The sequence below is a fragment of the Teleopsis dalmanni genome, chromosome 1 (genome assembly GCF_002237135.1).
Source record: "Teleopsis dalmanni isolate 2A chromosome 1, ASM223713v2, whole genome shotgun sequence".
Classification (NCBI taxonomy): domain Eukaryota; kingdom Metazoa; phylum Arthropoda; class Insecta; order Diptera; family Diopsidae; genus Teleopsis; species Teleopsis dalmanni.
The window spans coordinates 99,833,463-99,846,848 of NC_051846.1; the positions used below are offsets into that span (position 1 = coordinate 99,833,463).

General features: G+C 37.1%; 1 protein-coding gene across 1 annotated transcript; it reads left to right on the forward strand.

Annotated features, from left to right (window-relative positions):
* Positions 1–8,679: 8,679 nt before the first annotated feature.
* Positions 8,680–12,719, forward strand: LOC119662250 (uncharacterized protein K02A2.6-like). Its single transcript, XM_038071839.1, has 5 exons — positions 8,680–8,800; positions 8,866–9,423; positions 9,736–9,921; positions 10,025–10,504; positions 10,606–12,719. The coding sequence occupies exons 1-5, from the start codon at positions 8,680–8,682 to the stop codon at positions 12,717–12,719; spliced, it is 3,459 nt and encodes a 1,152-aa protein (XP_037927767.1).
* The last annotated feature ends 667 nt before the right edge of the window (positions 12,720–13,386 follow it).

Below are 13,386 nucleotides of genomic sequence, written 5' to 3' on the forward strand. Positions count from 1 at the left end.
ATACCTCAATTTTTAAATGTTATTATATTCTGTATACAAAATATCTCCCTTTATATAATTTATTTTCATTATCTGTTAATCTTAAATCTTTTGGAACATATCGCTGTACTATGATGGATTTGCTAGAGCCTCTGCGAAAGATGGTTGGTAGCTCCTTTATATGTATATTCTCACTCTTAACTGTTCTTTTATAAGAATTTATTTTCGAATCTTTTATATCTCCTGGAAAAATTAACGCCGGCAATTCATTTAGCGGCAATTCGTTTTCTATAACAGTGCAAATTGTCGATTTAGTATAAATAAACTTCCATATTAGAAGAAAAATCACTTGTTGGAAAACTCTCGAAGGTAGTCATACGCCTTTGCGAAAACAAGGAATTAGAAATTTGTAGCTTTGTATAAACGTCAAGGTAGTTCATACGTCTTGACTGGTAGTTTGTATAAACGTGAAGGTAGTTCATACGTCTTGACTGGTAGCTTTGTATAAACGTCAAGGTAGTTCATACGTTTTGACCAGTAGTGAGTAATAAGTCAAGGTAGCTTATACATCTGGAATAATAGGTTGATGTTCTGTAATCCCAAATAAAATTCCAATTTTGAATTCCAAGTAGAGCGGCATCTGTCCGGAAGCACTATACAACCCCGAGATCATTTAGCCAAACCCCGAAAGTTTCCATAGGAGGCCAACACAATTCATCATAATATTTACATTGTAACATTTCTTTTTTTTTTTTTTGGAATTATAATTCTAAATAAATCAGTAATCACATATATTAAATTGTCTTTGAATTGGAAAAAAAATAAATTATATTGCAACGACCCCTGGACGATGGCTGAGTATACCTCAGCATCATCAGTGACAAAAAGTGTGTCGTTACACTACTAACAAATACTACATCCGAGTACTAGATTTTCTATTTGTCTGTCAATTTGTGGCCATCATCAATACGTATCTGCTGATTGCTTCATTCTAACCATTCCCCAGTGACTATCATAAAATAGTTTGCGAACGCAATCTCTCAATAATGTTGGAATAACCACTCAATTAGTGTCTGTATGCAAGTTAACTTATTCGTTTTCGATAGTCAAAGATAACCTACGATTTGCGTAAGGCATAACATTCATGTTTTTATCATTGAAAACTGTTGGCCACCACTCTAATACAAATTTTTAAAAATTGTTTATTTTATCATTAAAAGTTAAAAGAGGTTTTTTTTTCGGTAATACAATGGCATGATTTTTATAGACTTGCCTTAACCTTACCATTTTTATCTTTCCAGACATCTGGTAATAGTTTAGCTATATTTGCAAATTCTTTATTAAAACACTTGTAATAACACATTAATCAAAGAAATGATCTCATTGCAAGTAGAGTGGTGGTTGGTTTGTAAGTCTTAATTGCTTCTATTTTTTCTATTCTAATATAACAGTGCAAGTAATAATAATAATGATATAATAAAAAACTCCCCTTTCCAGGATGAAGTACATGACCCGGAACCACCACTAGGTATTGCTTCAGATCATGCACATCGTGATTGTAAGATTTAATCTTACGTCGCTGCTGTTGTACCTGCGTCCAGGCGCCTCTTTTTTGCACGCAGTACTGCCTCCACGTGCCTCGCCATCACGGTCCAGTTGCTCTCACTTGCCAATGGTAAGGGTACTACGTTTTCCGGGGTCCAATTGCCACCTATCCGTACTTGCAGGCTGGCTCTCTCTGTTGACCATTGGTTGCACTCAAAAAACGTGTGTTTAGCGTCATCGACATCTGCATCGCCATAGATGCAGCTCTGCTCTTCTCGAATGTTCATCCGGTACAGGTACTTGCCAAAGTACCCGTGCCCGGAAAAGAGTTGCGTCAGGTAGTAATAGACCTCGCCGAATTTCCTTGTGGTCCAGACCGCTAAATCAGGGATGAGTCTTGCAGTCCATCTGCCACTAGTTTCGTTGCCCCACCGATTTTGCCACTCTGTCATTGTATGTTCCCGATAATTTGTGGCTACGCTGTTGTTCTCGTTGCTTTGGCAGCTTAACCATGCCTGCCTCCGTTCCATGGCCATGAGGTCGATGGGTATTGAGCTGCTTTTAACAAGGACCGCCGCACCTGAGACCGTACGGTATGCAGATGCTACCCTGAGTGCCGCTGTTCTCTGGATTTTTTCAAGCGCTTTTCGCTTCTGGTTAATCTGTAATGCGTTAGACCATAATTCAGAACCGTAGAGTAAAATCGCGTTCACAACTGTCAGTAGTAGTTTTCGCTTGCCTTCTGTTGGGCCGCCAACGTTTGCCATCAGCTTGCTTAAGGAAGCCTTGAAGCTTTTTCAACAGCATGTTTTATCTGGGCCCAATACGACATCCTGGAGTACAGCTGGATGCCCAGATATTTCATTACCTTGGACGTTTTAATGGTCGAGTTCTAAACCCGCATTTCAATTTCCAAGAGTATTTGCTGCTTCGTTTGTATGATCAGTTCCGTCTTTTCAGTTCCTAGCTTTAGACCACGGTCATCCATCCATAATAATAATAATAATAATAATAATAATAATAATAATTTAGATTCGGTGGTGCCTGACCAGCAAAAAATTGATGAATGGAAATCGAAGGCTCTTCACGGAAAACATGTGAATTACCTTTGGCAGCCATTTATTGATTTGCATTTGTCCAACAAATCGCTCTGTGTAGGGGATCTATTTAGTGAAACTGAAGGATTTGTGTGCGCGATACAGGATGGCGTGGTCCCTACTCGTAATTATCGCAAACATATTCTTAAAGAGCGAGTTGAGGATGACTTGTGTCGGAAATGTGGTTCAGTCCCAGAAACATTGGATCACATTACCTCCAGCTGTTCTGTAATGGCACCAAGGGAATATCTAAACAGGCACAATGCAGTATGTAAGCTAATCCACCAAATTCTTGCATTCCAACATGGATTAATCTCTAAAACTTGTTCAATTTACCAATATAAACCCACTGCGGTATTAGAAAACGCCAGTTTTCGTGTGTACTATTAGTCGACAAGTTTACACAGATCGACTAATAGCACATAATAAGCCTGATATCCTATTGGTTGATAGAAGGAATGGTTTGGCATGCCTGATTGATGTTGCTATTCCGCATAATAGCAACATTAAGCAGAAGTATGCAGAAAAGATGAGCAACTACATACCACTGGCTAGAGAAATCAAAGAAATTTGGAGGCTTCAGCGAGTGGTTGTTGTATCAATAATACTATCAGCCACTGGTATAGTACCCAAAACTCTCACACACTCTATGGATATACTTGAACTCTCTAAACTTCTAATAAATACTATGCAGAAATACGTCTTACTGCATACATGTGCAATGGTGAGGGAAACGATCAACATTCTTTAGATGGAGCAACACAATTTTATAGGTGTAGAACATGGACTACACTTCAACACAGCATAAATTCCTTGATGCTTGTCATCCGGAATTATGTGAATCCTAGCAATAACACCCGCTGAGATGCAAAATTGAAATAATAATAATAAGCCCTCAAGGGCAGTCCTCCTTTATTCTCGAGGGGAGGATTGAGGGGCATAACGAACCCGCGGACCATAGTTAACCGCCATATGGGCCAACCACCCCCTGGCGTGTACATTGGTTACTGGTAATAACACTGAAAGCTCGGACGAGCACCGTTACGGTCAGGTACGGTGCGGGAATAGGCAGCCTGACCACGTTGAGGACCAAAATCTGCACAGATCACAACATAGTCGTGTTTTGCGTTCCACCACACAATGTGGGAGGAGCAATAACATCGCTCCGGCTGATGTAAACGTTTCACCCTTACGGATGACCGTTTCATCAGGTGCTAGTAGGCAACGGATGAAATGGACAGATGAAATGAATACCTTCATTATCCGTGCTTACTATGAAATTTCTTTGACAGGCTTAACATCATACCGTCACATGCTACATCAAAAATTTGTTGAACGTTTTCCCCAATATCCGCATGTCACTGTTCGGAGAGCCTCAGATCAATACCGTTTCATTGTGCGAAGCAACAAGATTCCAGCTTCCACCAGGGACCGCATTCGACTCGAAGTTACCCGAACAGCTCGAAGAGTCAGTGGTTGATAGTACGGATACTGTACCTTTACGCCGCTCTAGTCCTGTGAACAATCAATACCATACTCGCCGTAGCACATTACTTCATCGCCCAGCTGATATCTCGAGTAATATCCGAGACGAGTTTCAGACAGCGTACTTGAAATACTTTGAAAATGATCCGTTGCATCGGCCTAAAATTCCTAGGCTCCATACAACCAATGCAACGCAAAATATTCTATCCCAGATACTACACTTCTACACTTACAATCTCTTGTGTATTGTGGTGAAGTAACAGCAATTAGGTTGCATGGTCAAAAGATCCAAACGTCTGCTATTGATGCGGGACAAAAACGTATTCCGCCATGGATGGCTCGTCTTGAGCGTCGTCGAGATTTGCTACGTAAACACATTGGTCAACTAACAGCATATAATGTTAGTCGACCAAATAGTAGATTAAAGAAATGTGTAGAAAAAATATACAGGCAGTTTGCGATTCATAGAGACACACCAGTTGTAGAGTTTATGGATATTTTAAAGCAAAAACTCTGCGTTATTTGTAATCGTTTACGGAGATATGGAGAGTCACACGCCAGACGTGTTCAGAACTCTATGTATATAAAAAGTCAACGTCGGTTCTTCTCTACACTTGGTTCATCTGACAGCACTAGACAATATGCATCTTTCTCAGCTACAGAAGCAAAGAACTATTGGAGTGCGCTGTGCAGAATGGATAGATGCCGAACATAATCGTTATGCTAATATTGCCACAATGCGATTTTTGGAAGTAACTGAGGACGAAGTACGAGAAACCATTGTAAAATCTAGTAATTGAAAAGCGCCAGGCTTGGATAAAGTACAGAATTTCTGGTACAAACAGTTTCGATGGGTCCATAACAAACTTGCAAGGCTTATAACAAATCTAATAAAAAGGCCGGAAAATTTCCCGTCTTTTCTCACCGCTGGTGTAACATATCTTATTCCAAAACAGGAAAGCGTTGACTGTCCAGCGCAAACAAGGTCTATCACTTGCTTGCCGACTCTTTATAAATTCATAACGTCGATGATTAGCAAAAGGATATATGCGCACTTAGAGGTTAATGATATATTGACCGAAGAACAAAAAGGCTGTCGTAGTGGTTCAAAGGGATGCAAAGAACAACTGATAATCGATACCATAGCAGTAGGACAAGCAGTAAGAGCGAAAAGAAACTTATTTAGTTGCTTTATTGATTATGCTAAGGCATTCGATAGTGTCCCACATTCTTGGCTGATCAATGTCTTACGCCTATACCGCATAGATCCTGAGTTAATCAAACTTTTGACGGTAGTCATGAAAGGGTGGAGTACCATATTATCGGTACCTACGGCTGATGACGTTAAGTTATCAGACGTCATACAAATAAGACGAGATATTTTTCAAGGAGACTCGCTAAGTCCTCTTTGGTTTTGTATGGCATTAAACCCTCTCTCATGGTTATTAAAAAACGCTAAGGGACATGGCTTTGCCATCAAATATAAAGTGCTAAATAGCAAGTGTGAGTTGAGTCATTTAATGTATCTTGATGACATTAAATTATACACTGGAATTGATGACCATCTTAAAAGTTTATTGCGGCTTACGGATATGTTTAGTAAAGATATTCAGATGGAATTTGGATTGGACAAATGCCGAATCCGAGTCATCCGAAGAGGTGTTCATGAGTCGCATGAAGGACATAGCTTTGAGAATATGCATATTCAAGCCATGGGTGAAACAGATTTTTATAAATACTTAGGTATATTGGAAGGTGCACACGTAAAAGAGAGCGATTTAAAAAACAATTTAATGAATGAGTTTATCTATAGAGTGTGTTATGTAGGCCTGTGTGGAAATAAAATGGTAATACAATAAGAATAAAAGAATATTACAGACATTACCTCGGTTGACCCGCGACGCCCATAAGTACGGCCAACGTCCGTACCGTTGGTTGTTTTTTCTTTTATTAGGTGAGCGTGCACTTCACCATTTGAATCCGCTCCAGATCCCATTGTTTTATTTACTGCTGTGCGAATAATTTTTTTATATTAGAATATAATTTTTTTTATATATATATAATTACTTTGTTTGCTTGTTATCTCACTCACTAAAAATTAGCAATGTGCATTGCTCGCACAGTCAAAATAAAGAAATGTGTAAAAGCTTTGGTACATTTTTTTGTTTTGGTTTGTTTTGATCAAAGTGACTGCGAAAGCTTTAGGAGTTGCAGTGATCAATGCTGCCAGAGCAATGCACAATGTAAGTAAAATAAGTTATGAAGAAAAAGTGGGTAATGCAGGTGGGATCTGCGGAATGTACAAAGGACGGAATGGAAAGAAAAAAAAAACCGTATTAACATGGGGTTCAAAAAACGACCTCGAAAATTGTGCGGGATTTGGGAATCAACGGGATGATGACGAAAACAAATAGAATATAAAAATGGTAGTGCACGGTTGAGGAGGCTTTTTTTTGATAGTTTTTTGCGAAGTGATGACGTTCCTTTTCTAAGCTGAACTGAAAATGATTACTAAAAATTAAGTTATAATGTTACCTGAAACTATTAAATTGTGAAAGGTTACTTTTATTTAAATTAAAAATAAAAGATTTAAAAAAACAAAAAAATTAAAAATAAAGGAAATGTATTAATTGAAATAATAAATTTACGAAGAACTGTTGGATTTAAATTAAAACGACAGCCAAAAATATTAACTGGAACAACAAGTTCCTGAAAACCTAAATTGAAAGAAAAATTAAAGTTCTAGTTAAAATAATTTAAATTGTTACCTGAAACCATTAAATTGTGAAAGGTTACTTTTATTTAAATTAAAAATAAAAGATTTAAAAAAACAAAAAAAATTAAAAATAAAGGAAACGTATTAATTGAAATAATAAATTTATGAAGAACTGTTGGATTTAAATTAAAACGACAGCCAAAAATATTAACTGGAACAACAAGTTCCTGAAAACCTAAATTGAAAAAAAAATTAAAGTGCTAGCTAAAAATAATTTTTTATTTAAATTAAAAGTGAAGTTAGAGTATATCTTAAAATCATTATTTCGTGAAAAACAAACCATCTTTAATTAAATTAAAGCAGAAGTTAAACTATAGCCTAAAACAATAATTTTTTTTGAAAGTATGAAAAGAACTCAGAATAGTAAATAAAACAATTAATTCGTGAGAAAATTTGTGAACTAAAACATAAAAGGATTGTGAGAAGTGACTTATATAGAAGTCAAAATTTATTGGCGACATACAACGGCGAAGCAATATCAAGATAAACAGCAGTAGCTGCAAGGCGATAGACATTGCGGTGACAGTAGCGGAGTTTTCACCGTACACGCCAATACCACTTGCAACATTACTGTGACTGCAAGTGCAGAATTGGAGACCCAAATGTATGTAATACCGATAAAGATCTTTGTTATTCTCATATGGTACTTAGTTATATGATTATTTAATAACGATTTTTTTGTTACAGAAATTTGAAATGTTAAATTAGTTAACTAGGTATATAGGAATATTTAGAAGAAATAGAAAAAAATAATTAAATTATATATAATCATATTGCTATTTGTAAATTATATTGTTAATTAAAAATGAGAAGCTATAATAATAATAATATATGTTATATCAAAATATGAGTAACATAAGTTTGAAATTAATATCACTCAAGGTTTAGAGAAACTAAGAAGAAAGAAAAAAAAGTAGCATTTCTTTTGTTTTTTTTTTTGTAAACTTTTGTCTAGGTACAGCGACAGCGAGTGACGTCATTTGGGCAGTTGTGGTAAGTGCCTAACTAGCCAAAAATTTTTTTTACTTCATACATACTTTTTTCTGTTCTTCTTGTTTTTTTATTATTTCGATTTTTTTTGTATTTTTTATTTATAAAAAAAAACAAAAAAAACAAAATAAATATAAATAAATAAACATTTATTTGTATAGTTTAATTTAAGTATAGGTATATATATATTTATTTTTTTAGTATAAAACTTTTTTTATCATACTTGATATCATTAATATCATACTTAAATTTATAAAGTTGCTATTGTTTATATATAAACTGTTAGATTATGAAATAATAATTATAATTTTATTTGTATCTAATTAAAGACTAGTTGAAATAAAATAAAATGCACCTAATAAAAGAATATTGTAATTGTTGTTATGTTTACCATGTTCAAAAAATAAGTTGCTAAAGGGGTGGTACGGACGGGTGAAGTGTGCTCTGGCATTCGACCAATAACTAAGACCAAAGTGTACTAGGAAGTAAATATGACCGACGCGATTAGCAGTTTAGATTTAACTAAATTTTGTTTATACAAATATGTTATGTATTTGAATTCACCAATTACATACACCAAATCAAACGCCACTGCAAAATCAACCTCACTAGCTAATCACCACGCAACAAGCAACAAATTTCTCTCGCTCTCTATTATATTATATTTTGTAGTTTTATGTATTTTAAATAAAGTTCAGTACGCTGCAGACTGCCTTAATGGTAGCACGTAAATATAACACTGGCGACGAGGCCAAACGAACAGAAGTAAACCACGTAATCGCGAAATAAAAAAAAAACTTCAGCAAAATGGCAAACGAGTTTGCTAAGATAATAGCGGATCAGAACGCTTTTATGAAAAGCCTTTTGGATGACCAAAAAGGATTTTTACAAACAATACTACGGGGAGTCACTTCAAGTACTAATGAAGGTACATTGGTTCCAAGATTTCCAGCATTCGGAAAGGAGCACACTAAGTGGGAATCCTACATGCAGCAGATGACTCAACATTTTTCGGCGTATGCAGTCACCACAGAGCTCAAAAAGAAAGCGTTTTTTTAACATGGGTTGATGGTGAGACTTTTGAGTTATTGAAAAAATTATTCGGGAAAAACGATTTGGAGGGCATTCCATTTGCTGAGTTGGTGCAAAAGCTGTCGGAACATTTCCAAGAACAAATTCATGTGGTAGCAGCGCGGTATAATTTTAATAAGTGCTTGATGAAGCCAACGCAAACATACAGGGAATGGATAGCTGAATTAAGAGGAATAGCTAGAGAATGCCAATTTCAATGTATAGGTGAAAATTGTACCAAATCATATGTTGATGAAATGATTAGGGACATGTTAATTCTGCATACACCTCATGACACCGTAAGAGCAGCGGCACTTCAGAAATTAAAACCTACATTGGAAGATGTTTTATTAATTGCAGAGTCTTTTACTTCGACGACAAATGCTACAAATTCTATTAAACAACAACAACTCCAAGAGAGTTTGCCGTTAGTTAATGAAATCACGTCACATGCAAAAAATAGAGCACAAAAAGAGAAAAGTAAGAAAAAATGTTTCAGCTGCGGAGGCTCTCATCGACGTAGCGACTGCAAATTTAGAGAAGCTGTTTGCTTTGTATGCAATAAAGTTGGACATATAGCAAAAGTGTGCTTGAGCAACATTAACAACAAAGCAAATACAAGAAAATTAAAAATTACAGCGAAAAAAAATGAAAAGAATAGTGCTTAAGCAAACGCAATTGAATGTATTGAAAGTGTGTATAATACGACAGTAGAAGAAGTAAAAATTAAAAAGAAAAAATATATTAATGTGGAAATTTTAAATAAAACAATAAGTTTTCAAATGGATTCAGGTTCATCGGTTTCGGTCATAACGCAAAAGACATTTAATCAGTTAGGCAGGCCAAAACTTCGAAGTTGCACACGTCCAATTTATGGTTATGGTAAAAAGGTGATAGAAACCTTAGGCGAATGTGAAATAAAAATAAAATGTGGAAAACTAGAAAAAGAAGCAGTGCTGGTTGTTGCTAAAGTCGAAAGTGGTCAAAATTTATTTGGCATGGATTTATTTGAAGTTTTTAATTACGATATTGTGCAAGTGAATAATATTATTCAAAACTTAATTGTTTGAACCGACTACAGGGCCGATTTCTAATTTTAAAGCGAGCATCAAGTCTACGGCTGTACAAAAATATTTTAAATGTCGTCAGGTGCCATTCGCCCTACTTGAAAAATTTAACGTGGAAGCTGATCGACTAGTGCAAAACAGTATTTGGAAACCTGTTAAGTTTAGCAATTGGGCTTCTCCAATCGTACTCGCACCAAAGCAGGACGGCAGTATTCGTATTTGCGGGGACTTTAAAGTAACTATTAATAGTCAAATCGAAATTGAAGGGTTTCCATTACCAACACGGGCGCAGTTATTTCATAAAATTCGCTATGTCCGTATTTTCTCTAAAATTGACTTAAAGGATGCATACTTACAGTTGGAGTTAGACGAAGACTCAAAAAAGCTGGTTGTCGTGAACACACCAAATGGACTTTTCGAGTATCAAAGATTGCCCTATGGTATAGCCAGTGCGCCGGCAATATTTCAAAGATATCTTGAACTATTTCTGCAAGGTATCGACGGGTGTGGAAATTACATCGATGACATCATCGTTGCGTCAACCACGGTACAGGAACATATACAACGACTAGATCAAGTTTTTTCAATACTTAAGAAGTATGGCATCAAGTGCAAACGGAACAAATGCAGTTTTTTCAAAACCACATTGATTACTTAGGAAGGCGTATAAGCGCAGAAGGCATTTTGCCAGAACCATCAGGATTAACAGCCATTCAAAACTTAAAACGGCCTGAATATCTGAAAGAAGTGGAAGCGCTAATGGGTAAGATAAACCATTATTACAATTACATTCCAATCATGTCGCAAATCGCTGCTCCGATAAATCAGCTTCGCAAGAAAAATATTCGTTTTAATTGGACACACATACATGAAGAGGCGTTCAAGTCCTTAAAGAAGCATATAGTGAATGCTACACAATTAGTTCACTTTCAGGAGCACTTACCAATAATCCTCGCTACAGACGCTTCATCATCAGGTATTGGTGCAGTAATTTCGCATATCTTCGCAGATGGCAGCGAACGCCCAATAGCATTCGCATCAAAGACACTCAACGTTCATCAAGTAAAGTACAGTCAAATAGAAAAGGAGGGGCTTGCGATTGTATTTGGCATTCAAAAATTTCATCAATACTTGTATGGCCGTAAGTTCACTCTATTCACTGACCACAAACCATTGGTGAGTATCTTTAATCCAGGAAAACACTTGCCAACAACGACTTCAAATAGACTACAACGGTGGGCAATAATTCTAATGGCCTATCAGTTCGACATAAAATACAAACCTACAGCACAACACGGGAATGCTGACGCCCTTTCAAGACTACCAGAAGGCCCAGATAACAACTTTGATCAAGAGGACAATTGTTTTGCAGTCGAAGAGCTGGATACCCCAATTGATGCAGAGGTTATCCGATTTCATACAAAGAGGGATGAAACTCTCATGAAAGTTCACCGGTTCATACAACAAGGGTGGCCTATATCCGTAGGACCACAACAGGCAGATATATTACCATATTTCCAACGTAATACTGCTTTAGTTATTATTGATAACATTATTTGCTTACAGGGCTATTCAAATCGGGCTATAATTCCAAAAAAACTACGCCAACGCGTCCTTAAACTGTTGCATGAAAGCCACTGGGGCATAGTTCGAATGAAACAATTAGCTCGAAGATACTGCTGGTGGCCGGGCATCGACAAAAACATCGAGACACTCGCATCGTCATGCAACATATGTAAAAGAACGTCAGCCAGTCCACCAAAGGAATTTAGCTCGTGGCCCGAAGCTATACGTCCGTGGCAACGTGTCCACATTGACTTCGCCGGACCGGTATTCAATCAGCATATGTGGCTCGTATGTGTCGACGCATTTTCACAGTATCCGTACATTGTCCAATTGTCAAATACAACCTCTACTGATACAGTAAAGGCATTAACATCAATTTTTGCCATAGAGGGTTTGCCGGAAACGTTAGTAAGTGACAACGGTCCACAACTTACATCCTCACAGTTTAAGGAATTTTGCTTGAAAAATGGCATTCAGCATGTCACGACAGCGCCATTTCACCCGGCTTCAAACGGCTTAGCAGAGCGTTTCGTGCGTACTTTCAAGACATCTGTGAAGAAAAACCTTGATGACAGTATGCCAATTAGTGAAGCAGTTATCAAATTTTTAGTGACCTACCGCTCTATGCCAAATTCTAACAATAAGTCTCCTGCAGAGTTGCTACACGGCAGAACGGTTCGAACGCTTCTTACGCAGATTTTACCGGTTACAAAATCATCAAAAAAGCAACCAGTGACGACAAAATTCGGCAAGGATTGTAAAGTTTTTTTACGCAACTACAGCAGCGGTCCTAAATGGGTCGAAGGAATAATTGAGAAATCTTTGGGAAAAAGGGTCTACTTAGTTAAGACACAGACTGGTCAATGTAAGCGTCATCAAAATCAACTTCAAGCGCGCCAGTCAACACCGCCGCAACCAACTGCCTATGAACCATCAAAACAACATCAGCAGTCAACCATCGATGAACCATTAGAACAACAGCAGCAGTCAACCATCAAGGAACCGTCACAACAAGAAACAACTCAAAATTTTCAAGAAACAAATGCAGGTCAACAAATTCTAGAAACACCCACCTCTGTGCGCAGAAGTGAACGCACACGAAAACGAGTATGCCGATTTCAATCAGAAGATTTCAGAACTTAAGGGGTGGATAATGTTATGTATTTGAATTAACCAATTCATACACCAAATAAAACGCCACTGCAAAATCAACCTCACTAGCTAATCACCACGAAACAAGCAACTCGCTCTCTATTAAATTATATTTGTAGTTTTATGCATTTTAAACAAAGTTCAGTTCGCTGCAGACTACCTTAATGGTAGCACGTAAACATAACAAAATACATGGCACGAGAATTTTTTTGCTAATGTCAGTGTGGATTACTGATGCCAAGACCCAACCCTAATACCGGCGAGAATTCCGGGCTTGCCACCGTGCCATGGAGGGCATTAGAAGACACGAGGTGAAAACCAGGTTGACACAACAAATGGCGCCCAACGTTATTTCTTTTGAGGTACCCTTACACGGAACCAGTTTAGTGTAAGGTATTGACTTCAGGAGTTTGTTTTGTTCTGATTGATTGTGTGTGATCCGAATGAATGTGACGTGTATGAGTGAGGGAGGGATTTTGAGTGAGATCTGCTAATGTGTTGAATAGTTTACAACCAAGAGCAGCATTAGATCAGCTTTGTTTTGAGGACCGATAATGACTTTAGGATAGGGTGTTAGTGTGTACATATAGGAATCGAATTAATATTAGTTGGACAGTGGGTCTTAAGCGGACAAATAGCTAGACGTACGTACAGTTAT